At 39.1% G+C, this 27,466-nt stretch overlaps 1 protein-coding gene across 2 annotated transcripts in view; it reads left to right on the top strand.

Annotated features, from left to right (window-relative positions):
* The window catches only part of TTLL5 (tubulin tyrosine ligase like 5), a 119,748-nt gene that overhangs the window by 27,839 nt on the left and 64,443 nt on the right, over positions 1-27,466 (top strand). For both annotated transcript variants that reach the window (XM_048950218.1, XM_048950219.1), the window contains exons 13-28: positions 2,707-2,788; positions 4,096-4,157; positions 4,953-5,044; positions 6,977-7,018; positions 9,576-9,689; positions 10,079-10,170; positions 10,756-10,818; positions 11,676-11,714; positions 12,077-12,222; positions 13,617-13,902; positions 16,340-16,460; positions 18,634-18,780; positions 21,297-21,397; positions 24,620-24,753; positions 25,326-25,439; positions 25,819-26,232. In XM_048950218.1, the coding sequence (XP_048806175.1) occupies positions 2,707-2,788; positions 4,096-4,157; positions 4,953-5,044; positions 6,977-7,018; positions 9,576-9,689; positions 10,079-10,170; positions 10,756-10,818; positions 11,676-11,714; positions 12,077-12,222; positions 13,617-13,902; positions 16,340-16,460; positions 18,634-18,780; positions 21,297-21,397; positions 24,620-24,753; positions 25,326-25,439; positions 25,819-26,232 (2,049 nt within the window). The remainder of the gene's footprint in view (positions 1-2,706; positions 2,789-4,095; positions 4,158-4,952; positions 5,045-6,976; positions 7,019-9,575; positions 9,690-10,078; positions 10,171-10,755; positions 10,819-11,675; positions 11,715-12,076; positions 12,223-13,616; positions 13,903-16,339; positions 16,461-18,633; positions 18,781-21,296; positions 21,398-24,619; positions 24,754-25,325; positions 25,440-25,818; positions 26,233-27,466) is intronic.

The raw sequence follows: 27,466 nt of genomic DNA on the forward strand, positions 1-27,466 counted from the left end.
GTTTGCTCTTAGTCTTCAGTCTAAAGCTAGCACTTCTCTTGGCAGGATTGGGATGCTCTGGTAGCAGTGATTTCTCTTAATGGGAATGAGAGAATAGAGGCTGTCCCTGCTGAATTTTGGCAATAGCCACGACCTCTTGATATAATTCTAATTTAGCAAACTGAAAGGATGAAATGTTTTTGTGGATCATAGTAGCAGGGTGAGTGGAGCGAGAGAAGGCACTGTGGAAACTTGGTAGCATGGTTTCTTCCCTTTTTCCTTTTTAATAAGAACAGTGGTGCAAGATGAGTTGTTGTAAATCTACTGTTACTGCAGCTTGATGCAGCAACGGCTCTTCTGGCCTTTACTTCACTCAGAAGAAAGTGTCAGTCTTGCTGAAACTGATAATTTCAGAGGGTAGACTTCTGGCCTTTGCTATGTTTACATGATTCTAAATTTTTTGTACACGTAATTTTGAGTTTCATAGTGAGAGGGTACTACTTTTGTTTTTAATCCAGGTTGTGCGTTTTCCACATGTGAAAGAATGCCAAGGAGGCATTACTATAATTGGGAATATAGGTAATTAATCTTCTTAATTAATCTCAGCCAGACTTGAGAACTCTTTGTGCTATGCCCAGTATGGGGACCCGATACATTTATGTACATTTAAATACATAAATTTATGTATTTATGTATTTATGTAAACCCGATAAATTATGTACATTTATATACATCCATATATACATGGATGATAATTGGCTACTGATGCCCTAAAGTAGCAAACACATCTGTCTAGGTACTGCAGATATGGCTTAGGAGACTTTAGCCATTGTGGAGTGGCTGTGGAGTCTAACTAGGAGACTCGAAGGCATTGCATGTGACATTAGATACCTGTGTTTATCAATGAAATGAAGCCAATGGCATTGCCCTGAGGATCCTACTGTCCTGATAAACAAGGTACTCATAAGGGAATGGAATACCAGCAGCAGTTTAGTCAGGATTGGCCAAGGTCAAAAGGTATCCTATATGTATTTGTAACAGCGGATTGAGTGAGTGAGTAATTAGGACTTACTGGGGTGGGAAACAAGGAGGGTTAAAAAGCAAGTGACTTGGAAGGGAGAAAGGTGTGAAATAGAATGACAAAGACAGAGGAAGCTAGATTGCTAGCAGAGGTCCTTTGAGGGAGGGAATGGCCAGCAGTGAAAGAAGTGTAAGCTAGTCAAAACAAAATGCTTTGCTTCCTGACTGGGGCTGAGAGGTTGCAGGCCAGCAGCTGTCATAGGCCCACTCACTGCTTCTGTGTCTTGGGCATGAGCTGCCTGTCCGCTGGAATTTACCGTGCAGTAATAGTCACAGGTCTTCCCTAAACCTGGAATGTCTTTTGAAATAACGTATTAAAAGCATCAGAGGTTTCTTTTGGACAAAATGCTTTGTTAACGTTTACTCCCATAATCGCAACCTCCTCCTTTTTCCTACAATGCAGCCTTTCCAGTCTGGGGAGCAAGAGAGCCAAATGTAGATTCAGCCTCATTTCTTTGGAATGAACCGACTCCTTAACTCTGCTGTTTTGCTTTCTACTCACTCTCTGGCTATGGTGTCTAGAAGAGTGAGCAGGCAACACTCTCAAATCCTACTGCCGTTTCTTCCTCTTCCAAGTCCCTCCCTGTAGCTCTTTATCTTCCTATCATAAGCTACTTGAGCTCTCATACAGATCTCCGCTTAGGAAGATCTTGTCAGGCAGTCCAGCTCCCTGGAGCCAGCATGGGCATCAGGCAGACGACAAAAGGCCAGGAGCAGAATTTAAGGGAAGCAGCATGGCAAATAAATTCTTCAGCTTCCACTTCAGGCACCAGTTGATTCCATGGAAAGCCTTCTTCTCTGCCAATACCCTGTTCCATAGTGTTTTGAAAAAATGTGCATGAGTTGCACACATAGTCATTAAATATGTTTCTTAATGCTGGAAGAGAAAATTGCATTAGTGCCAACTTCTGATTTACAGTTGTCTTTGTCTTCTTGCAACTCGGTCCAAACTAGAGAGATTTTGCGTATAGAACAAAACAGTAAAATCCATCTTTTGAAAAGGAAGCTGGCTTCGTTATGACCTGCACAGAACACATCTTGCGGATGTAATATGTTATGAAGGAGAGAGACATTTTAGAAGCTAATATTCCTACAGTGATTTACTATAAAATGGGAAACTGTCAAAGAGGTAGAGTTGTGGGAGGTAATCCATGTTGGTGGAGCTGCAGAGAACACCCTTCTATACTTGTGAGGATACTGCAGAGAAACATAGAGGAAGAACTGGAAAGATGCTGATGCTGTTTCTGATACAATTAGATACGATTTTCTGTAGCTGACTGGAACAATGAATGTGGGGATGAAAAGTTTTGATGTTTCTGGGGTCCAATAAAAAAAGCCCTGTGTAAACTCTGTGTAAAAATGAATTCTGCATGACCTGAAGTTTGTGGATGGCAAAGAGTTCATTTTTCTAGATAACATTTTCCTAGAGTCATTTTCTGCTTTTCTCTTTTCCTTACAGTGTACATTTAATTTGTATTCTGAGGGAGTGAAACTTACTACTTTTGAAATGCTACTTATTCAGCCCTAGAGAGTTAGCTGGATTTCACATAAATGATTTAGATGGAGATGACCTGATATAAAATAATGTTGAATTTTTCTAGATGTTTAAAGGTGCTGTAATGTAAGTTTACAATGCTATGTTTTCAGAGCTGTATGGATTTGATGTCCTTATTGATGATAATCTCAAGCCCTGGCTGTTGGAAGTGAACCTATCTCCATCACTGGCCTGGTAAGTGATTTCCAGGCTGAGGCTGTGATCTGTTGCTGAAGATGGTGAGCCTTGCAACTTGTGCTCCTAGGACAGCATGATTTCCTGAGGTCTGTGATGTATTTGTTCCACTGCTAACAGCTGACGGAACACTTATTTGCTTTTCCCTTTGCAGAAATAAACTTACTGCAGCAAAATGTTTTGAAAGAACCCAGTTGGGATTCCATTTTCTTTTTAATTCTTTCTCCTCTACAGTCCATCATTGTTGTTAACACTTCATAATCTCCCATCATAGAAAAAAACTTGAAGCTCTCCAGACTATTGTGTGGGACTTCAATCTGTTTGGCCAAGCAGATACTTTAAGATTTTGGAGTCAAAGCAGAGTTCAGCCGTTATGAGACTTGTGTATGCAGACGAATTCCCACATGCATATGCAGAGTGTATACATTATGAGACCTGTGTATGCAGATGTATTCTTGGGGTTGCATTTTTGGTCTAGTATTCTTTCAGTGAAATCCAAAATATGAGTGCTGTCTTGGCCCTTACTCTGACCTTTATATTCTAATGAAGCTTCCACAGTACCCATTTAGTTCACAGGTGCCACTGTATTTAATTTCCAGGCCTTTTGGTCTGTGCTCATATGTATGTAGTGGATTATTTTTACATTTTAAAACTCTAACTCATATATGCATCCTTTGCCTTGCTTTATGATTGCCAGTCCTTTTCTCCAAGTTGTTACTGTCTCTCACTGTACTGTAAAAAGTGGTTGATTTTTCTGCTTCCCAAGAAATCTAACTTCATTTGTCTAATCTGAATTTTATTCACTGATGTCTATTGGAAAAATTATGGATATATATAACTTGTCACTATATATCTGATCTGTTCATATCTTTCACCTTCATTAATTGTTTTTTCCATGCATTTAGAGCTAACCCCTCTGATTTCATGATTTTACATGGCAAAGGAACAGATTGCTGTCTTTTTTTTTTTTTTTTTTCTTTCTTTCCAAGAATTCTGACAGAAACACTTATTCTATGAAATGTAGCATAAGCAGAACTAAAATAAGATTGGACATTTCTGCATCGGAAGACAAAAGCTGTGTAAACGTCAAAAAATCAATAGATGTAGTGTTTATAAAAAGAACTAGGTGAATCTGTTACTGTTTGGTGGTTACCTAATGTGTGTGAGCCTCCTTGCATATTGATTACATGTATGTTAAGAATCTAATGCAAAGAAATTTTACCACAGTGGATCTTGTCTACTGATGTATTTCTCTGATTGAATACCAGACAAATAATCCTGCTTGTTCTCTGTTGTATGCGGGGTAGTGATGCACCTTTGGACCTCAAGATCAAAGCAAGCATGCTCTCAGATATGTTCACCCTTGTAGGTGAGTGTAACAAAGAGCTTCTTGAATCTTTACCTCATCTAGAAATGATAAAAAGTATGTTAATGGGCTGCATGTTAGAAAGCCCGTTAGGTTACTAGATGACTATAATAGAGGAACATCCTAGTTAAGGAGAACCACTGCGTTTAGCACTGGGAAATTATAGGTGGACATTTCAGCTTTAGCATGTAAATAATCTCATTGTTTGTGTTTAGGCGATACTAAGAGTTGATACTTGGATATTTTAAGGCATACTGTTTTGTCTTAAGCAATTGGCTTTTGTTTAGTGCTCAGAATCAGTATATGTGTACTTTGAGGTTGAGTGTGTGAGTTCTGTTTATGCTATGTAGAAATGGAGCCAAGACTGTGAACACTGCATGACTTTTTAGTGCACAGCACCTTTAGGCATTCATAGTACATCTTGGTTCAGTCACTTAATCAACCTACCTCTGTTGTTAGAAGTGATAGAATTGTCATCGAGTACACAGCACAACTGTTTGAGGGAGGAGCCTGTGTGTGATATTCAGCAGCCCAACTTACTGATTTAAGTAGTTGTTTCTGGAGTGAGCTTAGTTTTTTTTTTTTTTTTTTTTTTTCCCCAGAAATGCAATGCACAATGTGATGTGCAAAGATTGGAATTATACAATGCTAGGCATAAAAAAGAGGCATCTTTTTTGATATTTAAGCAGTGACAAGAAACTTGTGTACATACAGAATGTGACTATTAGCAGGAATGCTAGGTTTGTGTTTCAGAGCTTATCTGTCTATAAGGTCTCACTGATATCCTGATCCCCACAGGCTTTGTATGTCAAGATCCAGGCCAGCGATCAAGCCGGACTGCTTATCACTCATCAGAGTCTGTCAGGAGAAACCCATACCAGAAGCTGCAGGTAAGTGACTTCAACGTGCCAGAGCTGAGGAAGGTAGCAGTAAGTAATTCTCATTGAATTTGGCTGAAAGGTGAGAAATTGAGGGTAGAGACTATCAGGGAGTGTAACAAAACGACAAAGGATAATGGTTTTACCGTAAAAGAGGGTAGATTCAGATAAGACATTAGGAAGAAATTCTTCACAATTAGAGTGATGAGGCACTGGCACAGGCTGCCTGGAGAATCTGTGGATGTCCCATCCCTGGAGGTCTTCAAGGCCAGGCTGGATAAGGCTCTGGGCAATGTGATTTGGAAGGTGTCCCTGCTCCTAGAAAGGATGTTGAAAATACATAATATTTTAGGTGCCTTCCAACTTGCACCATTTCTGTAGGTGGGGTTATCTGGATTTCCAGTGGAACTACAGAAAAGCCTCAACAAAAAAAAAAGTGCTGTAGTCTCAGAAAATTGAGCTGTTAGAAAACATTGAATTTTCAGGAGTTTTTAAGTTTTATAGATTAATTTTACTTGAGGGCTTCTTAAGGCCTGAACAGTTGAAGTATGCAAAGATTCATATGGTAGATCAGTGATCGCAAGGTAAGTCTAAATTTTCTTTTGTGATGTTTGTCTGCTTCACCTGTGCTTACTGGGAATAGCTTTCTGCTTAAAGAACTGAGGTGGAAATCCCATGAGTAGTTAGATCTGTAGATCTTTCTGTGCTTCAAGAATATTGTGTCTGCTCTTGACGTATGTTTTATCTCAGATGTTGTTGAATCTTGCATACTTCTGTGCCTACTCTTGCTTGCAAAGACTACTTTATATTATTTTTTAAAATTCCTTCAGGATTTCTGAGTTGTAATTGTTTGCATAGGCCATCTTTAATCGTCAGAAAAATCACTTCCTGGGAAAGAAAGCCTGATACTAGTGTTCTGGATCATGAGCTGGTTACAGTGACTAATGTTTCATGAGTTTTACCAGTCTGGACTGCAGATTTCTTGTGCAATTCCTTTGATTTGTCTCTCAAAGCTTTTCTTCCTCTAGCGAGACCAACAGTTGAGTGGTTTCCATTGTAACTTGTTGATTTGGACTGAAACCATTTCAATTAATTGTATGCAATAAATGAACAGTGGCATGTTTTGTATAGACCAACTATAGAAACAAACTTGGCAGTAGCACAACTACGAATGATACATACATCTCTTGAGAATCCTTTCTTACACCTTTGAGCACAAGAGGAAAAAAACAGCCTGAATACCACCAAAGGCAAGAAGAATCTAAGCTCATATGATAATAGTTTTTTTCAGTCATACTTCTGCCATCAAACTGGTCTTGCTTGTAGACCTGGTGCCAAATGAATCCTTAAGTAATATTGGGTACTTTTTGACATTCTGATCATGTTTCTGCATATGTGCTGGAATGTTAAGTAACATCTTGTTTCTCCACAAAAATTGGAGTAATGTGTGGATACTTAAGTGAAATAGCTTCTGGAATGTCAGGATTTTTACTATTTTTTTCTCTATCCATTCTGTTAAAAGCTCTGCTTGGCAGCATCTGTTTCTTCTCAATAAATAGCTAATAGATATTTTCCTGTAGGTAGCTCTTATCTTACAAAAATATGAATTTTGATCTTGAGAGTTGAATTCCTCCATTTAAAGAGTTTGTTTGTGTGTATGTGTGTGCTTTTGGAAATTATGCATATGTCCAGATGCATTGTCAAAGATTGTTGAGCATGTCTGAGTTAGGATTAGTGCTGTATTCTGGAACAGGGATAGGATGTTTTTGTGGTGGACGTGAGCATGATCTGAAACAAAGTGATAGAAGCTGTTAGCTATTTTTCTGGACATCAGTTATACTTGTTTGCTTTAGGGCACTCACTGCTCCTCTGCAGAGCAGGCAGAGATGATAGTGTTTTGGAGAATACAAGGCTTTATTTTTCCCCTTTGTGTGTTTCTTGCAGCGTCCTGTGTCTGCACAATCCCAACCAACAAACACCAGACTGGTAAGTACTTGACTTGATTCAGCTTCCTTCACCAATGTAAAGAATGCCATTTTGGACATTACCTTGTATGATAGTCTTGGCACCCTCCATGCAATCCATATGGATGAATCAGTGTTAGTTTATAATTCTAAGCACCTGACTGTGTGAGGACTTGATAGGCATCATTTTACTGCTGGGCTTCATGAGCTAGCACAGTAGTGATGATTCATTCTAATTTTCTGTGATTTCCCAGCAGGAAGGAAGGTAGCACAGATGGAATTGTCTTGAGATCCAAATTTGTTCCGTGGGCTGCCATTTTAGGTCATTCAATGTAAGTTTAGCTGAGGCTATGAGAAAAGATAAGACTGGGAGAAAAACGTCTGACTGAATAATGAGGTTTCGCAGAGAATAGGAAAGATCTTTGTGCCAACTGCTGTCAGTGATTAGTATAATGAAAATCATGATGTGGGAATGAGAGATGCTTGGAGAATTTGGAGATTAAATCAAAGTGGTTGGATTTATCTACACTGCTAAAGATAAGCTGGGTCAAAAGCAAGAATTTTGTGTAGTTGGAGGCATTTCTGTGTTATAGCAGAGTCCTGCATTAAAGGAGGAAATTACTGAAGCAAAGTTGTAGAGCTGTGCTTTTGGCTTAGAGGAAAGTTTACGAAGAGAGATGGCCTTAAGTGGGAGGGTGTTAGTCTAAGAGCATCAATCAAACATGTTTGAGTACGGACATTTTTATTTCTTTTACAAATGCTTTTGTCACCTACCCTCTCATCTAGGTTGCCTCATTCTCTCTTGTTCTATTTAACTGGTTTCCATTAGGATTAACAACTTATTTCAGAAAAAAATGGCAATGTCAATTTTCTTTGAAATTTTCTCTGCCTTCACTGTAGAGCATAACCCATCCTAGTGCAATGCTTGTTGCTGTTGTGGTTGTTTCATCTGTGAATTCTGAACAGCCGCTTGCAATTTATAATGAAGTGAGACTGGAATTCAATTTTGATTCTGTAAGGGCTTCTTACAAATAAAAATGAAATCTGGTGTTGCCATGAGTTCGTTTTCTAACTGAGCAGTATGGGTTATTCCATTGGACTGGCCCCAGTTAAGGTTTCAGTCATGTTTTTCACTTCTTTCTAAAATAAGAAAGCTCTCTAGTACATTCTTTGTTTGGTGTGCTGCTAAGAGGTAGTTTGAATTTTATATAAAGGCATGAGACTTTCTGAGCTCAACTTTTAATGCTTTTTTTTTTTTTAATCTCCAGAAGCATTTCATCTGAAATGGGCTTAAGACAAGCTTAAAATGTACTTCAGAATGTGTTAAAAGATTTCAGTCTTGCTGGAATTTTAAGAGTGTACAAGGGCTGCTCTAAAAGTAATGCCTCCTGTTTTATGACGTTGGCCCAGAACATCAGAAGCAGGTGGTGGTGGTATGGCAGTAGAGGTTGAACCGTGCTGCGTGACTGATGGCAGCAGAGGAGCAATCTGACAAAATGGTGTCTGGCATAGAAGCGTGGATGAATCAAAGATGTGAAACTGAGTTCTTCCACAAGGGAAAAATGGATGCCATTGACATTTATCAATGCTTGTTGAAAGCTTATAGAGACCAAACAGTGGATGTGAGCACAGTGGGGTGGTTGGTGGTGCATTTCAGCAGTGGCAGCAGTGACAGTGGGTAACCTCTGCTGGTGCAGATGTTTACAAGAATGGCAAGCAGCCTCTTGTTCATTGCTAGTTTAAAAAAAAAAAAAGCGTATCTAATGGCTGTGACTATGTTGAAAAATAGTATTTTGTAGCTAAGAATCTGCTCTACCAAATGGAGCTCTTCTACTCTTTGTATCTGTTGTGGTATCCATGGAAGTAAGAAGCCTTACTTTCAGAGCACCCTGCATATAATCCTACTAATCTGGAGATATTCTGAATTCCTGTTCTTTGTTATAATCATTGCAACAGCTCATCAGATTGATTTATCTTGGAAATTATTTATTTTCTGCAACTCTTCTCATTGCCTTTCTTTCAATTTACATACATATGTGAATTTGAATTTGCATTTTGTATTTACGTATGCATAACAATGACCTAGGTTTTCCTGCAACTTTATCTCATCAGTGAATTGCAGTTGTGTTGCCATGCTAGGAATACAGAACAGGGACAGAGAATCATGTTCCTAATACCATTGATGTGTGAACCCCTGTGTTTTCTGGGGGACTATGAATGTGAATGCTGGCTTTATTATCCTTTGCGCATGGATCTTTCTGGGCTGAGGGTGTGAATCCTGACTTTGGTGCTTTTTGGGCACTCATGCTTTCCCTGAATGGGCTAGGGATGTGAATACTGGCAGTGATGTCTGAATTGTCCTGCTTTGATTAAAACTAGGAATACGAATACTCACACTTGGTACCCACTAGGGTGTAGATTCTTTAAAGAGAGGACTGCAGAGCTTGAATTTTGGCTGTAGTACTCTAGACTGTAGATTCTGCTGGAAATTGAGTCCTGGGTGTTTGAATGTAACTTAAAAAAATTAAGAAATTTGTGAGAGGAAGGGAAAGATTTATATTTGCACTGTGTCTCTGCAGCGTACCCGTCCTCTTTCTGCCAGTGATGCTGAAATGAAAAACTTCATGCCCTCAGGGAGAGAAAAAGCAACAGGAAGGCAAGGAAGCTCTATGCTGGGTCTCTCCGTGGAAGAGGTAAGTAGGCTATTAAATATCTTTTATTTACCTTGGCTTTCACACCATGTGTGGGATAACTTGCTCAGCAAAGAGCAAGTGGATGTGTATGAAAAGCGTGATAGAAGTACAATTTTTTTGGAAATAGAATTCCTGACTTTTACTCTTGGGGTTGCCCCTTGCCCTCAGTTGTGCCAAGCATACATGATATGAACCCAGCCATGGTAGATTCTTGTGGAATTTAAACACAAGATAAAAATGCCTAAGGATGTATGTCATACATACCCAGCTCACCCCAAGGACTGCAGTGATATCATTTTTATGCTCTGAAGTTGAGGGATTTTTCTAAGGTTCTTTTTCCACTGCATCTATTTTGCTGGCTATATATTTTTTCTTATTTCCATTCTAAGATAAAAGTTCTTCGTCGAGTGAGAGATGAGAATGAACGGAGAGGAGGTTTCATCCGCATATTTCCTACCCCATTGACATGGGACCTGTATGGGTATGTATCAAAATCCATCAGGATGGCTCAGTATTACACTGATGCTTTGTGTTGAGGAATATTCTGTGTAATGTACATGTAGTTTAATGCGGTCAGCTGTCAGGACTGTACTGAGGGTTTTGGTAGAATTACTGTTTATTATTGCTGCTTTCTCTGATTGCACCTTACAGAAGGCTATTAAACACTGTTTCATAGATACTGATACTGCTTTTCTATCAGAATAAAAATGTCTTCTCTTTAAATAACTTATTGCTGCTATCTGCTTTTACATCCTACAGCTGCATATACTGTGTACCTGTGTGCTTTCTCATTGGGCCATAAACTCTATATAGGAGTGAGTGATTCTATATTATGCTTTTTTTTTTTCTTCTTTCCAGTGTACAGTGCTTCTTCATGCCTCTTGCCTCATCAGGAACTTCATCTCAGGGTTGATAGCTCTCCTCATTTCCTCTTTTCTGTTGTGGTACAGCATGTTGTCTCAATCAACTTGTTCTTGGATGTTTTTTGTAGAGTACTTTTTTTCTATATAATGTCTTTCAATATGATGAGCTGTACCTTGATACATCCTGTATTTTGTTTTTCCAGATCCTTTTTAGAGTACAAGACATCAATGAACTACATGTTGGCTACACATCTGTTTCAAGACAGGTAGAATGATTTTGAGTTTGGGAGGGAAACAGAGGACACAAACAGCATGAAAAACATTGATTGTTCACTTATACAATGTTATAAACGTCAATTTGTGATTTATAAAGGGTAGTAATAGTTGTACAGCACTTTTCTGGTGTGCTGGTTATTGTGGAGATTTTTCTTATTCTTACACATCTCGGTTCTAAATTTAAGGGTAAAAAGGACAATACATGAAAGGCATGGGAGTAGGAAAGAGATGACTCTAGACATGTAAAACCTCCAAGCACATATGTTTCTTCATGAGGAGATTATAGGTGGTCCTTGTTTACCTTTTGTTTCGAAAATAAATTCCTATCAGAACTTTCCCTCATGTGAACACTGAAAATTTACTCCAGAGGTTTAGTATCCCTCTCTCTTGACATATGCAAGTATGATTTGATGCCTCTTTCCTTGGGTTATGCTTTGATTCATGCTGCTAATTGAACTTCACTTGAGAGCTTTATGCACTTTCATTGTGTGTTTAGCATCCATCCTCTTCCACAGTTTTTCTTATCTGAGTTCTGCAGTAAAGTTACTACAGAAGAAAGGTAAGACTGCACTGTAAGATACTTTGCTGTGTAATTTCAGGGATGTTTCTAGATATTAGTGGTAAGTAATGACATCTCCCATATGGGTTAGAAAAATGTAAGCATTATTTTTAGAACATCTGCTCACAATTCCTCTTGTAGAGCCTTTTATCCTCCTTTAATATAGGATTAAGAAGAAATTCTATGAATTTGGTCTTTTAGTTTTATATATGAAAGATTTTTGAGGCTTTTAAATAGAGATGCTGATCAAGAATGAAGGGTGATTTTTGCCTTTGTTCCCCTTTTTAGGGGCAAGATGAAAGGAGACTTTTTCACTGGAAGATCTCGGTAAATGCTTCTTAAATAATTTGAATTTTTAGAGTTTATTCTGAATTTAGATTTCCATAGCTTTGCTTTCTAAGTCCTGGATCAACACCTATTTGACCCCAAACCAATCAAAATAGGAAAGAATTGTTTTGCTCACACCTTACATATCCAATTTCATTAAGTGAATGCAGTGAAGTACTTGAAAGATTTGCTCTGAACTTTTGTAAGCTTTAAATGGAGCAAATCTGGACTGATAGTAATTGTTTTTGCTCTGTGTGAAGAAAACCATTTATTGAAGAAATTTAATCTGCCAAGTTTCTTTGTACCATCAGAGAGAGAAATATAAAGAGCATTTAAGCATGTCTCTCTGTTATACTTTCCAGAGAAGATCTTAATGGGAGGCTGGATATGAATCTGGAAGCTGTAGACTCTCATTCTCTCTTTTATGAGAGAAAGCTTGTTTCACTGGAGTTAAGGAAGCACCGGCGATGTCGTACCAAAGCCAGAGCAGCACAAACAAGGTTATCAGGTATGTACAGTGAGAATGTTAGATGTATATCAAGTCCCAAAAAACATGAGATTTTCTTATTTGAAATCTGTGTGGATGGGGTTGGTTGTTCCAGCTATTGCAGTCCCTAGGGGAATGCAGAGGTTGATGTTTTTATTTCATGAGTTAATAATTTTCACTTCATTATTCTTCTGGGCTTCCTGTCTTCTTAGTGTCAAGAAAATGGTTAAGGTTGTGAAATTCATCAGAGGGGTGTAACAGATCTCCTGTGAAGAGAGGCTGACAGAGTTGCAGTTGTTCAGCCTACAGGAGAGAAGGCTCCAAGGAGACCTTAATAGGGCCTTTCAAGGCCCTATTATACTTTATACTAAGGAGACGTATAAAAAGATGAGGAGAGACTTTTAACCACGCTGTGTTGTGACAGGACAAGGGATAATGGTTTTAAACTAAGAGCAGGTAAGTTTAGATTAAATATAATGTTGAAATTCCTTACCATGAGGGTGGTTAGAAACTGGAACAGGTTGCTCAGATGTTGTGGATGCCCCTTCCCTGGACATGCTGGAGGTCAGGCTGGATGGGAGTTTGAGCAACCTGATTTAGTTGCAGGTATCCCTGCCGTGTTGGAATTTTGGAACTAGATGACCTTTAAAGGTTCCTTTCAACTCCAGCCATTTTATAATTCTAAGAATTCCATTCCCACTATTAATATCTCTACATATCTGATTAAAGGTGATCAATATTTTCTTGAACATTAGCTTGTAGTTGCACTTTACACTATATATGGGTCTCCATAATCCTCCAGCTGTTCAGAGAAAGATGAAAACTTGGGACCTTCCAGACTAGATTTGCTACACTTGAACCACCTCTAAGCATTTGAAAAGAGAGAAATGCTTTGTATTTAAGCCAATGTGAGAAAAACTTAAAAGGATACAGAGGGGAATGATCTTTATAAGTGACTGTTCCTTACGCCTTTATCTAACTCTTTCTAATAGTGACCTGATACTGATTGCCATGGATGAGGCTGTGTGTTACGTGATGACTTATGGAGCTATATTAAAATATGTGATCCTTTCCTGGCACATGTTAAAGTTAAGATTTTTTTAGCTTTGGTTTTTGTGATACACAAAAATCCAGAGGTTGATCATGTATGCGAACTCAAGGCCTGCCAAAAAGTCAGGATGGAGCATAGGAAACTACCTTTCTTTTATTTCTCATTTTGTGAAGTTAAGATCTGTAGCTGTTTGATACTTAAATGGAAAGCCATAAGGAATAATAAAGGGCAGCAGTAGTTATCATGCTGTTCTAAAATGATGTTTTCTCCTTCCGGCGGAAGTGTTCAGGAATAAACCTAAGCATATTTATTGTAGGGCAGTGCCCATGGCTTGATCACAGAATAGATTATTTCTTCTCTACAGGGACATCACAACCAACAAAGTTGTCCCTCACGGACACAGAAGGTGAAGAGGAAGAGGGGGCAGCAGATGAAAATGAAGAACAAAGTGGAACTCTTGGCTCCCTTTCAAACAGGCAATTGAAAAGCAAGCCAAAGCTCTCTGACCTGGAGAAAACTTCTAGTAAGGAGATGTTGACAGAAAAACTTGACAAGAAAACAAGAAATGAAGGAGGGCCATTTGTTGAAAAGATAGACTCAAAGCCTCAGTTTAACTTGCTGCAGATTCTTAAAAAAAATGGAAATCTAAGGTGAGAGATTTCTGTATATTGCTTTGAGTTTGACTGTCAGCTACTATCAACATTTTGAGAATATAGACTTACTTGCCCCACTATGAATGAGAGTGAGGAGATTAGAGGAGACTGTGGTTGAAGGGCCTGGATTTTTGGCTGTGTAACTGTCTTAGTAAATAGTTGACACAGAAAGGAGATGGTTGCAAAAATTGACGGTTTACCTAAATGTCTGACCTGTTTGATTAGTGGAAAGCATGAACTGTAGCATTCATTGCTGTTCTTTAATATGATGACATAAGTTATACTTTTAATCAATTTGGGCTTCTAAAATGCTTTTGTCTTAATTACAAGATGCTTGCTACTGAATTGTAAAATGTCTTTTCATTCTCTGCATTTCCAAAGAAATTGCAGTTTTTATTTGTTAAGCTATTCAAGAAAGATTGGGAAAGGACACCTCAGTGCTAGCTCTCCATAAAAAATATAGTTTTCTCTTTGTTGTGCTTATGTTTTGGATGATGAAATTTTTATCTCTAACAGCAATCTGTGATGTTCAGAGTCTGCACCTCCTGGGAGCAAGACAAAAGGTCATTTGAGAGCAATAAGTTACTGACACGTCTTATTGCCTGCTGCTGAGCATGACTGTGGAGCAGATTGTTCAGATGGATGACTCAGCCACTTGAAAAAGAGTGGTGGTACTGGAGGAAATTGTATAGAAAAATAACAGTCTGGGTCCTATGAGATGTTTAGAGGAGTGATCTTCCCCTTAAATTCAGTTGATAAAAGTGACTATTTGCAGATGGTTAAGAAGAACAAGGAGTGCTCATACATCTAGAAAATGAAAAACCCTCCTACACAGATATAAGAAATATTGTGTTGTGTGGAAAGTGTCCAGAGGTAGAAGAAAAAATATACTGCTCGTATCTGCCTTCTCAGATTAATTTCTGGGAGGATTTATGAATTATCAAATGAATTCCGGAATTGTTTTGAGGTTCTCTTCTGGCAAGAACATTTGCTGTTATAACAAAAGATTCTGAAATGTTTTTGAGGATGGGTATAGCAATAATGTCATCTACCTATATATAGAACTGACTTCTGCCAAGAATGTCAGCTCTGTCTGCTGTTCGTGGCAGAATCTTGCTCAGCACCCAATGATGTTGGGATTTCCCCCCACAGAAGTGTGTAAGGCTTGTAGTGACCTCATGTTCCAGGGTTGTGCTGGGCTTGGCCCCATCTGATCTGTCATTAATAAAAGCTTTGCTGTGGGGTCAACAGGCCAGAGAGCTGAAGTAATGACGTTTTCATCCAGAAGAAACCAGGCCTGTTCATCCAAAAGAAACCAGCCCATAGGATAATGCTGGAGAAAGAAAGCAGAACTGCAAAGCAAAACTGTCCATGAATGAAGCTAGGCTGCACAGTAATAGAAGGTTCCTAATTATTGAAACAGTGAGATCTGGAATACCATTTAAGAAAAGAAGTGATGTGAAAAACCTCACGATTGTGAGATTATTATTTTTTCTTTTTTAAGATGAAATGTGGTTATTTTTTAGAAATGATTGACGTTGCCTGTAATAGAAGGGGGATCAGTCGCTGACACTAAAGCCGTTTTTATGAAATGAAAGGAGAAACTGTGCTTGGCAGTGCAAGTGACAGTTTATGGTGGCACTGGAGGAAACTACGAAGAAGAAGAGACTGAGGGAACAGGCTGTTGGAGGAGAGAGTTTAGGCCAAGATGACACTGAGCAGAAAAAGTAAAGTTTTCAGCAATTTTTCTTGCAACAGACGCATATGCTAAAGTGACTGCTATTGTGAAGGAATAATAATCAGTGTCCCTCCTTGTCTCACCCTGGTCTTCTCCTCAGTTTGTGCTCACAGCTTCCCAAGATGCTCAGCCAGCTGCACAGCAGATTTTGCTGATGTTTGTTATTTAGTCAGTGGTGCCTTGCTCAATGAAATCTGGCCTTTGTCCTTGGATCAGCAGGGGAAAAGCTTACTTTCATAGATTTAATTCTGTCACTTCCAATGGGAATTGCATGGCCTTTGTTAGAATTCTGGCAGTGATGCTAAGCTCTTTAATTTATGGTCTGTTGTTGTGTTCAAAATGCTTGTGAAGATGAAGGTCCAGGAGAGCCTCGAACTGGGCTTAAAAATACAGTTTTACTGGTGTTTGTGACTTTTGGAAGAGAGTTGCAATGGCTGTGAAAAGGCAAGGAGAGGATTCAATTTTTTGAAGTAGTCTTAGAAATCAGAGGGCATCTGCTGTCTCTTGAATCTGTGAAACTATGCACTCTATCTTTGTGAACTGAAGGTCTCCTTGGAAATACTGATGGGGTGGAGTGATTCTGTTTCCCTTAAGTGTAAATGTTTTTGCACCTGCAAGGTCCTTGCTGAATATACTCCCCTGTAATTCTTTCCACTGCTACTCTGAGTAGCTGACTGTGATTCTCTTGGTCCACAGCAAAGTGCAGGCCCGTAGGGCTTTCTCTGCCTATCTACAGCATGTTCAGCTGCGACTGATGAAGGATGCTGGTGACCAGTTCCAGAATGCTGCATGGGCTGCAAAAGAAGATGAGCAAATGGTAAGAAGCTTTGTGTTAGCTTAGAGAAGCCCAGCTAAAATCTGTCCTGAGTTTTGAGACCAGTTCCAATCCTTGGAAGGAGGATCAAAAGTACCTTGTGATCAGCAGGGTGAGGGAGGCGAGCCTGCCCCTCTGCTCTGGGCTGGTGAGGCCTCACTTGGAGTACTGCATCCAGATGTGGAATCCTCAGTGGCATAAACGTGAGAGGCATAAACGTGTTGGAGCGCATCCAGAGAAGGGCCACAAAAATGGTCCAAGGTCCTCTCCTGTGAGGACAGGCTGAGGAAGCTGGGGCTGTTCAGCCTAGAGAAGCAGCCTGTCAGAGTCTAAAGGGGAACAACAGGAAAGAAGGGGACAGACTCTTAATCAGTGACTGTGGTGATAGAACACGGAGAATAGATTTAATTAGGTAGGAGGAAAAAATATTTTACAGTGAGGGTGGTAAGGCACTGGAACATGTTTCCTAGTGTTGTGGTGGATGCCTCACCTCTGGATGTTTTCTAGACAAGGCTGGACAGACCCTGGACGACCTGATCTATCTGTGCACATCCCTGGAGTGTTGGACTAGATGGCCTTCAGAGGTCCCTTCCAACTCTTAGCATTTTATGATTCTAAGATTATACTTATCTTTGTCTGGTTGTCAGTTCTATATTTTAACATACAGACAAGATAGGAATGTTGGCTGACACCTGAGCAATGTCAGAGTAGATGCTAGATGACTGAAGTGTGGTTGACATTTGAGCTGCCCAGATCTTTCCCTGATTCTTCACTGGATCTCTCAGCTCTGACCCTAACTGCTTTAGAACTCCTCTAAGATTCCTTAGGATTATTTAGCAGTATCTAACTCATGCTACTATTGCATTACAAAAAAGTGTATATATATCTACTCAAACAGAGCAGGTACCGCGCTAAGCTTTTTCCACTTCTGTAATGTTTTACTCTTTGCAGCCATCTGTACTTAGGAGTGTATTTCATGTATTCAGGTTGTGGGGAAAAAAAAGTAAGAGACAGAGAAAAGAAAGATACTATCTAGCATAGGTGTTTTGGGGGGGATGTGTTTAGTTTGTATTCTTTTTCTTTTAAAATCGTATGATATGTTTCTCTAGGCAGTATGTTAAAGTCCTGTGTTTAATGTATATGTGTTCTAAATATTGCAATGAGCTCAGATTCTCTCATAATAACTCCCTACCAGAGCACTGTTCAGTAGGTTCTTTAGCTTTCTGCAAACAAATATGTCCTTGCTGAATGCGTGTTTCAGGGAAAGAGCCAGTACAGTTCTGAGATAAAACTGAACTGTGTGTCAGGAGTAATGGGTTAAACTCAGTGGAAAATGTTACTCCTGTTCTTCCCAAGGAGAAATTAAAACTGGGTTTTTAAGAGTCACTTTGTCTGCTATCCTGTAAGAATCAATATTTAAAATAACAGATCAAACCAGTCTGGAGTAGTGGCAGTGGGAGACGAACTGTGGAATCCAATAGCTTGTAGGTGAGGCTGCTCGTTTATGCATTAGCAGTGCTCCTTGCCCAAAGCAACACAGAAAGGGTTCAAAACACTCACAGGATGCACCATGTCTTAGGATTTGTCTTTTCATATGTTTCTTCCACTGGGGGGTGGATGCAGACATTGATCTTGCTTGGTTGTGGGACTGGAATTACATGGCTGTAGATGTAGCCATGCTATGGAGAAGCTGTGATGGTAATGTACACATATGAGAAGTGAAGAAATAGGGTTACATCACTGTAGTGGAGATATCTGACCAAGATTCCCTTCATTGTGATAATGCTGAGATGGTTTTATGCTAACACATGCCCTTTGTCAGCAGCCATCTTTAACATGCTACTGTTTGTGTTTTGGAGATGTTCTCCAAAGGTATTGGACATTATAAGTTGTTTGATGTTGTTGCTGCTTTGTGCTTTTTTTTTTTCATTGTCAAACACTCACCAAGTGTTCTCAGTTCTGTCTGTCCTCAGACAAGGTGTGACATCCTTCTTCACAGGATTTGTAGGGCTGTATTAAAAATGCATATTACAAAATGATCTTGTCCTGAGAAAATGCACTGACAACTGACAGTACCTTTAGATTTTGCCAGTCAGAAACTACTGTAGTACCTCTGTTTCCTTTTCTCCACATCTTTCAGATGATCCCTTCTTAACTCCATCTTTCTTGATTGCAGGAGCTCGTAGTCCACTTTCTGAAGCGAGCTGCCAGCAATCTTCAGAAGTCCTTGAGGATGCTGCTTCCCAGCCGTCATTTGGGACTAAATGATCGTCGTCGTATCCTGGCTCACCAGTTGGGCGAGTTCATAATCTGTTATAACAAGGTGATGAATTAATTCTTCTTCTGGTAGCTTATTCTACTCAGCAGAGGGCTAAGGTATTTAGTTTACCTCAGAACCTTCAGGCTTTGTTACTTTTGTGCCACCACAGTGGATCTTGTTAATATATTCTATCAAAAACCAGAGCAGGATATCCAGTGCATCTAAACTCCTTCAGTTCTAACAGCACCATCTGCTGTGGTTATTATAGGTCAGGAAATAGGCATGAAACACCCTTTGCTATATACCTACCAATTTATTAATGACTTCTAAAATTGAGGAACCCTCAGAAATGCCTTTTATTTAAATGTATATGCTGTGCATCTAACTTGCGTAAGAAATCATCACTAGCACAGTTCATTTGATTTCTGTTGTTTTCCTGTAATATATCTTTTGTTGGTTACTGTCATAGTCAAACAGAAGGTTATTTGAAGGGCTCTGTTCTGTAACTTACTCAGTCCTGTTTGCAGATGCACATCAAGTAATGGTAGTTTATTTATCCAAATTGTCAGATGGACAACAGCATTACTATGTAATATGTGCAGTCCTGTAATCATGTGCATAGAAAAATAGAATTTAACTGGTAGTTCACTTTTTCTTTGTTTTGTCTTTGATTTTAATGCTTTGTAAGGCCTCTTCCCATTTCTCCCTGTTTTCATTATGTTTCTATAGAGATAAATAATTTTTATATAGAACAGTATGTGAAATGTATTTTAGCATTCATTTGGTATACTGAGGGAATGCTAACCATCTATAGTATAGAACTCTACATGCCCAGTGACAGAAGTCCAAATGTAAATAATTTTCTCCTCTTTAGATTTAGAATGTACTGCTCTTAGCATAGTGATTTCTTGATAATTTTGTTTTGTAAATACAGCTTCCTTTCCCTTGTATTTCTTCCTAGCATTTCTTCAGTATTGTAACAAAGGTAGTTTGAATTTTGCTTTCAGAGGTTGTTGTGCACACAGGCCTCCAAGCTCCTCCTTGTTAGTAGATGCTCACTTACAGTACCTTGTCAGAATTGACATCTGCTAACTTGATCTGTCAAAGCAAGGTTGGTGTTAAACAAATCTGTTCCAGGGAGTGTCGTGCATACCTAATGCTCAGTGAATTACTGTGCTAAGAGAACTGCAGTACACTCGGGTGGTTCTGTGGTGGCTGAAAAACACAACTGCTTGGATATAATTTCCACTCAAATTGTATTCGAACATTAGGATTTTCCTCTCAAAAGTAAATTCACAAAAAAAAGCTGCATAACTGAAAATAAATCAATATGTAAACATATTTTCCTAGTTAAAACAAAGTGTAAACAGATCACTAGAGGTTTTAGAGCATAGACACTTAAGCTTTTGTGAGACTGCCAGGCTACAAGGCTTTTGATGTCTAATTTCGACATACAGACTTCTTTCACTCGCTTGTAACTTCAGATTTAGCAGGGGGCTCTTACCAGTTATTATATATCTTCTGTAATTGCACTGAAGAAAAAAACACTGCCTCCAGCAAACTATATAACAGATCACATATTGTCAAGACTTGTACTTACATAGTGAAGAGGAGAGGCATAGCCCAGAAAAGCTTTTTCTCCCTCTCTCTCGAATTATCTTTCACAAGATGTATCTGATCCTTTTGTCTTAGGAGAGCTTGGAGTAGCAGCAGGAAATGGAGGTAAAGTCTGGTCGAATAAAGTTTATATGTTTATACTGGAATTTCAGTTTGTTTTGAATTAACACAAGTGTTTGTATCAGTACAAGTTCTAATGTCAATAACTTCCAGTGTAAAATATAATTCATAACTGATAGCTTTCTCACATTCTCACAAACAAAGGTTTATCATCTTTTATTACAGCATATTCTAGTGTGTAAGTATGTATTTGCCACAGGTTGTACTGTTCTACTTCTTTGCTTTTGCTATAGGAGATTATTATTTGTATGTAGCTAAGACCTCAGCAATTTACTGCAGGATGAAATAATTTAACTCTAGAACTCTTAGTTTACAATACAGAATATGGATGTTCTCTGCAATGTTCTTCACTGAGTTTCTGCAATATAATTTTACATTCTGTTCTTCTGCCTTTCTGAGTATCTCCTTATGGGACAGATGCTCAAATAAAAATTATTGTGAAAAACTGTGACAGAAAAAGTAGAAGGGAGACCTGATATCTGCAAAGACCGATGTATTTCCCCTCCATACTGTCTCATGTCCTAGCAAAGGATATACTTGAAGCAGGAGCATGTGTTTTTTAAGCTTTCGCATCGTTTCAGCAAGTCAATTCTAAAAAGCTATGTCAAGTAGATGAATGAGATTAGTGTACATTTAGTACATTATGTACATACTGTACATTAGTGTACATTTAAGCATGCTGTCTCTGGGGCTGCACACAGAACCAAATTATAAATGTATTTAACTTTGGAGTTGCTATTTTTTTCTTAGATCTCAAGGAAATACATTTTGTCTTCTCTGCATGGCAGCTATGCCACAGAACAGAATAACCTCCTAGAGAGACTAATGCTGCTTATTCACAGGAAACAGAACAGATGATTCAGAAGCGATCAAAAAAGAAACAGGAAGAGGAAGAGGAGGGAGTGAATCCTGAAGGTTTTCAGAACTTTATTACCAGAGCAAGGTAGGAACAGATTTTATTCCATTTGGTAGATGATCTCTCAGCCCTGATGGGACTGTGGCTCTAAGATATCTTTACTGACTTTAGTGGCTGCTCCTCCTTATGGACAGAGAACTTTGATTTCTCTTTTCTCGCTCCCAACATGCAAATTCTTGTAGAGTCAGCATCTGGTGTGTAGAGAAGGACATACAATAAACGTTTTGACAATTGAGTAGATCCTCAGGACAGCAGTGGTTGCTCTGATCTCAGTAAATTCCAACCTAATGTTGATGATCCTTGTGGTCTACTTTCCTGTAACGCTAAGAGTCCCTTGGAAGGAGAATGAAATTAGAGCTGCTTCTCAGATGGCCTTGAACTGCTGTGGTTGAACAACTGTCTGTCTCTCAAGTTTCTGCTCTTAGAAGCCAACTTACATGCTTTCTACTTATCTTCGCGATCCCTCCAGGATGATACTGTCTGAGAAGAGGAAGGAAGGGGGTTAGACTGTCTTCACCCTAGCCTTTTGGGTTGCTAAGGCAGTTCAGTGCAAGCAGTTTCTTTAATGAGAGAAAATACAGTTTTTCCTGTGTATATTCAGAACTTGATCTGACTGATTTAGACGAGTCTGCTGGAAAATGTATTGTGAAAATAGATATACATTCTTCATGGCCTGTAGTACTGTGTGGAAAAAACAATGGTATTATAGCTCCTCTGACTGTTGAGTGGTCTGAAATTGTTCAGTGACCCAGAATTACTTCCTTAAGCCACTGATTCTTGAGCACAACATTTGATTCCTTTGGCTTATTTTTGTTAGCCTGTATGTTATATGCTTATATTGGCAGGGACTTCTGTTACTATCTGGACAGGTAGAGTTCATCTGCCTTTTTAATGCACTTCAGTTTTTTGTTATAAAGTTGACAATTACTGCTTCTATCATTTTTAGTATTTAAGTTATTACATTGCTTTTTCTTTTCCTCTGGAGAGCATTTTTTAGTAGCTGATCTGAAGTAAGTGATACGTAAGTCTTCTCAGGTAAATTCAGCAGTCACAATCTCAGAGGGCTGGAGCACCTCTCTTGCAAAGACAGGCTGAGGGAGCAAGGCTTGTTCAGTTTGGAAGAAGACTCCTGAGAGACCCCATTGCAGCCTTCCAGTACTTAAAATGAACTTAAAAACAGGAGGGAGATGGACTTTTTACACAGTCTGATAGTGACAGAACAAGGAAGAATAGTGTTTAAATAAAAGGGGAGATTTAGGTTACATGTCAGGAGGTGAGGCCCTGGAGCAGGTTGTCTGCAGAAGGTGTGAGTGTCCCATCCCTGGAGGCGTTCAAGGCCAGGTTGGATGTGGCCCTGGGCAACCTGTCTGGCTGGGGGCAGCTGTGCCCACGGCAGGGTGCTAGAATTCTAGATGGTCTTTGAAGTCCCTTTCAACCTGTACCATTCTATGACTCTCTGATATTTATTCTGCGGAAAAAATTGGAGTCATTACCACAACAAATTTACAGGCTCAAAAAAGAAAAAAAAAAAAAAAAAAGAAAAAAAAAAAGAAAATCCCAACCAACTTGCTGCCTTTCAGATGAATATTGTTCTAGAAGAGAACAAGAGTTGAGATGTGACTGCCATCTATCATAGCAATCTTCTCCTGTCAGCAGAAATGCAGGTTACATAGGCCTGTGGTATGTTCTTGACTCTGACATCTGTGGTCTCAAAAATGGCTGTTGCCTCCAAGGACATTTTCCTTTTTGCCAAAAATGCTAAAAGAGATGACTGGTTAGGGCTACAGAACTATATACTCTTCTAGTTTTCATGTTACTGGCTATCATGCCATTGTGGCCTGATGCAGAGTCTAGACTGAGGCTGGAGATTTTTGCTGACCATCTTCCCAAGTGAGAAAGAACAGTTTTTAGAGATAATTTTTCATCTTCCTAGGCAGCATTAGGTATGTTTGGGAACTCTGATAGCTGGCACTGTGTTGATCTATGCTTGAACCTTGTATCAGCAAACTGCAGCCATGAAAAGGGAACAGTTCTTCACTTTGAGCATTTGTTCTACAGCACAGTGAGTGCAGCCCTGGAGATGATAGATAATAAATGTTTCTATGCAATTGAAATTGTCCCATTCACTCTAACTTCAATATTTACATGGGTGTATTGTGTTTAGTTATACACATGCTGCAACTATTGCTTGTAAACATCCTCATTGCAGCATAAAATTAAATACATGTGCTGGTAAATTCACTTAAATCTGAAGGCATCTCTCCACCAGAAATTCTTCACTCTTACATTTTCTCTTTACTTTATTCTTACTGCTTTTGGGGAGAAGTTAACCTTTGCAGCATGCTCTGAAGACAACAGTGAATTGTTTTCCCACTGGGGCCAGTTTTTAGACATTGCTTTTACCAAAGCTCAGGCTACCTAAGATTAGTATAAGTTTGATGTGTGGAGGACACTTTGAAGGATTATAACTGCTGCTATGTGAACTGATATTCCTGTTATATTTTTTGAAGTATTACTGGCACTACTTAATTTTGTGTTCTGTGTACTCACTAATGCTGAGGCAACAGCAGAAGGAAAACATAGTGTGTGTATATAAGTATTTTTCAAAGTTGCAGCTTGCACAACTAAGTAGTTGATTACTGGCTCGGGACCAACAGAGGCTTATGACACGGGTAGTTAAACTCTATTCTTGCCTAGAAAATAACAAAGAGAAACCTATGCAAGTTTGTGAGATTCACAAAAATATTGTGACTCTTCTGCTTGTTTGTCTTGTGGTTTTAGCTAATTAACAAGCTCCTCCCTCTTTCCTTTTCCACTCCCCCCCTTTGCACTGAAGTTAATGATGACTTTAAAACAGGGTGAGATGAATTCTCTCATGAACATGATAGCTGCTTGTCCTAAAGAGCACCTGAGAAAGATTCACCAGTTGAGCTAAAAATTGAATCATTCCTGTTGAGCTAATCTTCCTCAGCATGTTTGGAATTTTTGTTTGCTATTTATTTATTCTATGATTATTCCCGGGTCCCTTGAATTTTCTGCTGCATAAAAGAATGGCGTTTTAGCGAGAAACTGATTTAACCAAGGCATGTTCCTTTCCTTCCACTCTTACCTTGCAGTGCTATGCAAACAACTTGTGTGGCCTCACTCTTTGCACACTTTCCTCTTCACCCTCTTTATTCCTTGATTGTTACATAAAGACAGAAAAGTTTAAAGTCTTCATTTAGGTCCTTTCTTCTCTCCTTATTGTAGTGAGAGAGACTTGGAGGAAGTGCTGACATTTTACACACAAAAAAGTAAGTCAGCAAGTGTCTTCCTAGGAACAAACTCCGGGACCACAAAACCCAGGAACACCAGTAACCAGTCAGAGAATCATCCTCAGGGGGGTAAGTGTTGCAGGCAATTTTGAGATTATGTTGCCCAGACTAATCCAATTTCACTTGAGTCTGTAGAAAGAGAAAAGACCATCCAGAATGTTATTCAAATTTCTGGAGGTTGTGTTCCTTTTCTTTTTTTGTGAAGACTAGAGTTAGTGCACTCCTAACTTCTTTCAGTGATGCGGTATGGCATGGGACTAGCCTTTATAAGGAACTCTAGATATGGTGACTTGTGACTAATATCAGAATGTGGAAATTTGAAGATACTGAAATTAGAAATGTGAAATCCTGTAATCAAAATAAGAAATGAGAGTAACCAAGACCAATTCAATTGTGCTACCTACAGTGATCATTGTGAAAGGAGGGTGGAGTCTTCACATTTGAGTCTAATTAAGTATTCCCTAGAAGAAAGTGCAATATCAGCTGTGCACTTCTAGTCGTCCTTGTTGCTGTATGTGACAGTACAATTATGATCAATATTGTTTCATGGTCTACAATATTAGCAGGAAGGTCCATTATAACAAGGTTTTAATTCCGCAGTCCTATTCCATCTTCTAACTCCTAATTCCTGATTGTTACAGACCACCCTGAGGTGATGAAAAAAATAAAAGGTGATCAACCCAAAGGTTCAGTTGCAGATCTGCCTGTAGAAGGAAGAGTAAGAGATTGTAAACCCAAAGAAGTGAAATCAACCTGTGAGTGAACTGACTTCATTCATCATCAAAATAAGAAATGAATGCGTATGCTGTTTTTAATAAATACAAATGTGGGTACAAACTGAAGTACTTGAATGCTCAGTTTTGGGAAACATTCTGCATCTTTTTCTTTTAAACCCAAGAGGTACTGTAGGGTGAGCAGTATGAGTGAGTTAGCTGCTCTTCTGTGGGGAAAAATCTAGATATGACAAGCTTTGAAAGAAGATGTTTATCACATAGAGCTGCCACTGTTTTTACTTACAGATGAAGTCACTTTGTCTTCAGTGAGTCTATGAACAGAGGTATCTCAAGTTTGTTATTATCTGAAGGACCTCAAAAGCAGCTTCTCTAATGTAGTGTACTCACTGTCTTTTTGTAGATCCAGAAAGATCCACCTTCTCCTTAAATGCTGAAGTGAAATTACCTCGGTGCTGCCCTCCTAGTGCTGCTTCCTCTGCTTCTGGTGCCACGTTCCGGAGAAGTACCAGTTCCCAGTTACCATCTCAACCTGCAGCCTCTGAAAATCCACAGGTGCCTGGTCACTGTTCATTGCCGACTCCTCCAAGTGGTCTAAGGATAATTCATTCCTCATCTTCCCTACCTTTGTCCCAGAGCCAGAGCACAGCCACTGACTGCTCTTCTGTCTTCACAAACCCAGTGTCCAGTGAGGCTTCTAGCCTTGCAGGGTTACATCGTTGTTCTGGTAGCTACACCATTGGACCACTCTCATCTTTTCAGAGAGCTGCTCAGATCTACAGCCAAAGACTGTCCCGATCAACCTCTGCAAAAGCAGGTGAGTGTTCTGTGTTGCATAAAGACTGGCTGGTGCAGTATAAAGATTCTGTAATCTGTGTTCTGGAATAGGTGGGAATTTTACATTTCTGGAATTGAGTCTTGTTCAAATAGTGCTAAATGGAGAAGAGGAGTGCGTGAAGCACACACTTGTTCGTAAAAAAAATGTCCTTTTACTGAGAAGATGAATGGGGAATTGAACTTGTTTTGAAAAGCTGGGAAATAAAGTATTGTGTATTTTTTCCTGTTTGTATTACTATTTTTTGTTTATCTTTAGTGATTTCAGTGTAGTTTCAGTTAGCAGAAATCCTTCCTCAGTCTATGTGCAGTTCTTAGTTCCTCATTTTTCTCTAAAAGAGGAGTCTCTTAGTCAAACTTCAGAATTGTTGAATGCTTAAAGCTGTGTCAAGATCACAAAAAATGTAAGATCTAAGTGGATTCAGACACTTCTCCTTTACTGTTCTGGGATAGCACATAGTTAAGCAATTTAACATTAGATTGTTAGGATTTTGAAAGGTAGAAGAAACTAGAAATTTATGGACACAGATGGTAATCTGTTCAGAAAGTTTTGGGAACCATACACAAGCTTACGGCCATGCTCCTGGTAACGTGTTTTTTCTTTGAAATGGTACTATATGTTTGCTTTGAGTTCTGCAACAGCACATTTTCACTAGGGTTGCTGTATTTATAGTGACAAACTTTCTAGCATTAAAATAAATCTGACTTCCCAATTCCATTGCTTATTTAAAGGAATCCATTTGTTTTGAAGGAAAATCATTATAGATTTAACATGTGCAACAGGTAGCCAAAATTCTCTGGCACTATGTGCTATTAAATACATTATGTTGAAGAGAATGTGAGTTGAGCATTGATTAAAGCTCATCTAGAGAGAACCTACACAGAATAGAAGGCTGTATTCTCCCTGGAACCCGCAGGAGGTGTTGTACCTGCTTTTGAATCTGTGTGAACAGCTGATTGAGGGAGTCAGACATACTATTAGACTGGATCCAGAGGAAGACCATAAAAATTATCAGAGCCAAAACAGCTTTTCTCTGAAGGGGGACTCTGAGGGTTGGGGTTGTTCAGCTTAAAGGTCTCTAAAGAGACCTCATAGTAGCCTTCCAGTACCTAATGGGAGCCTGCAAGAAAGATGGGGGTAAATTCTTTACCAGGATTTGTAAGATAAAATAAAGGGGAATGGTTTTAAAGGAAATAGGATAGATTTAGATTAAATA

Source organism: Lagopus muta, chromosome 6 (genome assembly GCF_023343835.1).
Source record: "Lagopus muta isolate bLagMut1 chromosome 6, bLagMut1 primary, whole genome shotgun sequence".
In the NCBI taxonomy this organism is placed as follows: domain Eukaryota; kingdom Metazoa; phylum Chordata; class Aves; order Galliformes; family Phasianidae; genus Lagopus; species Lagopus muta.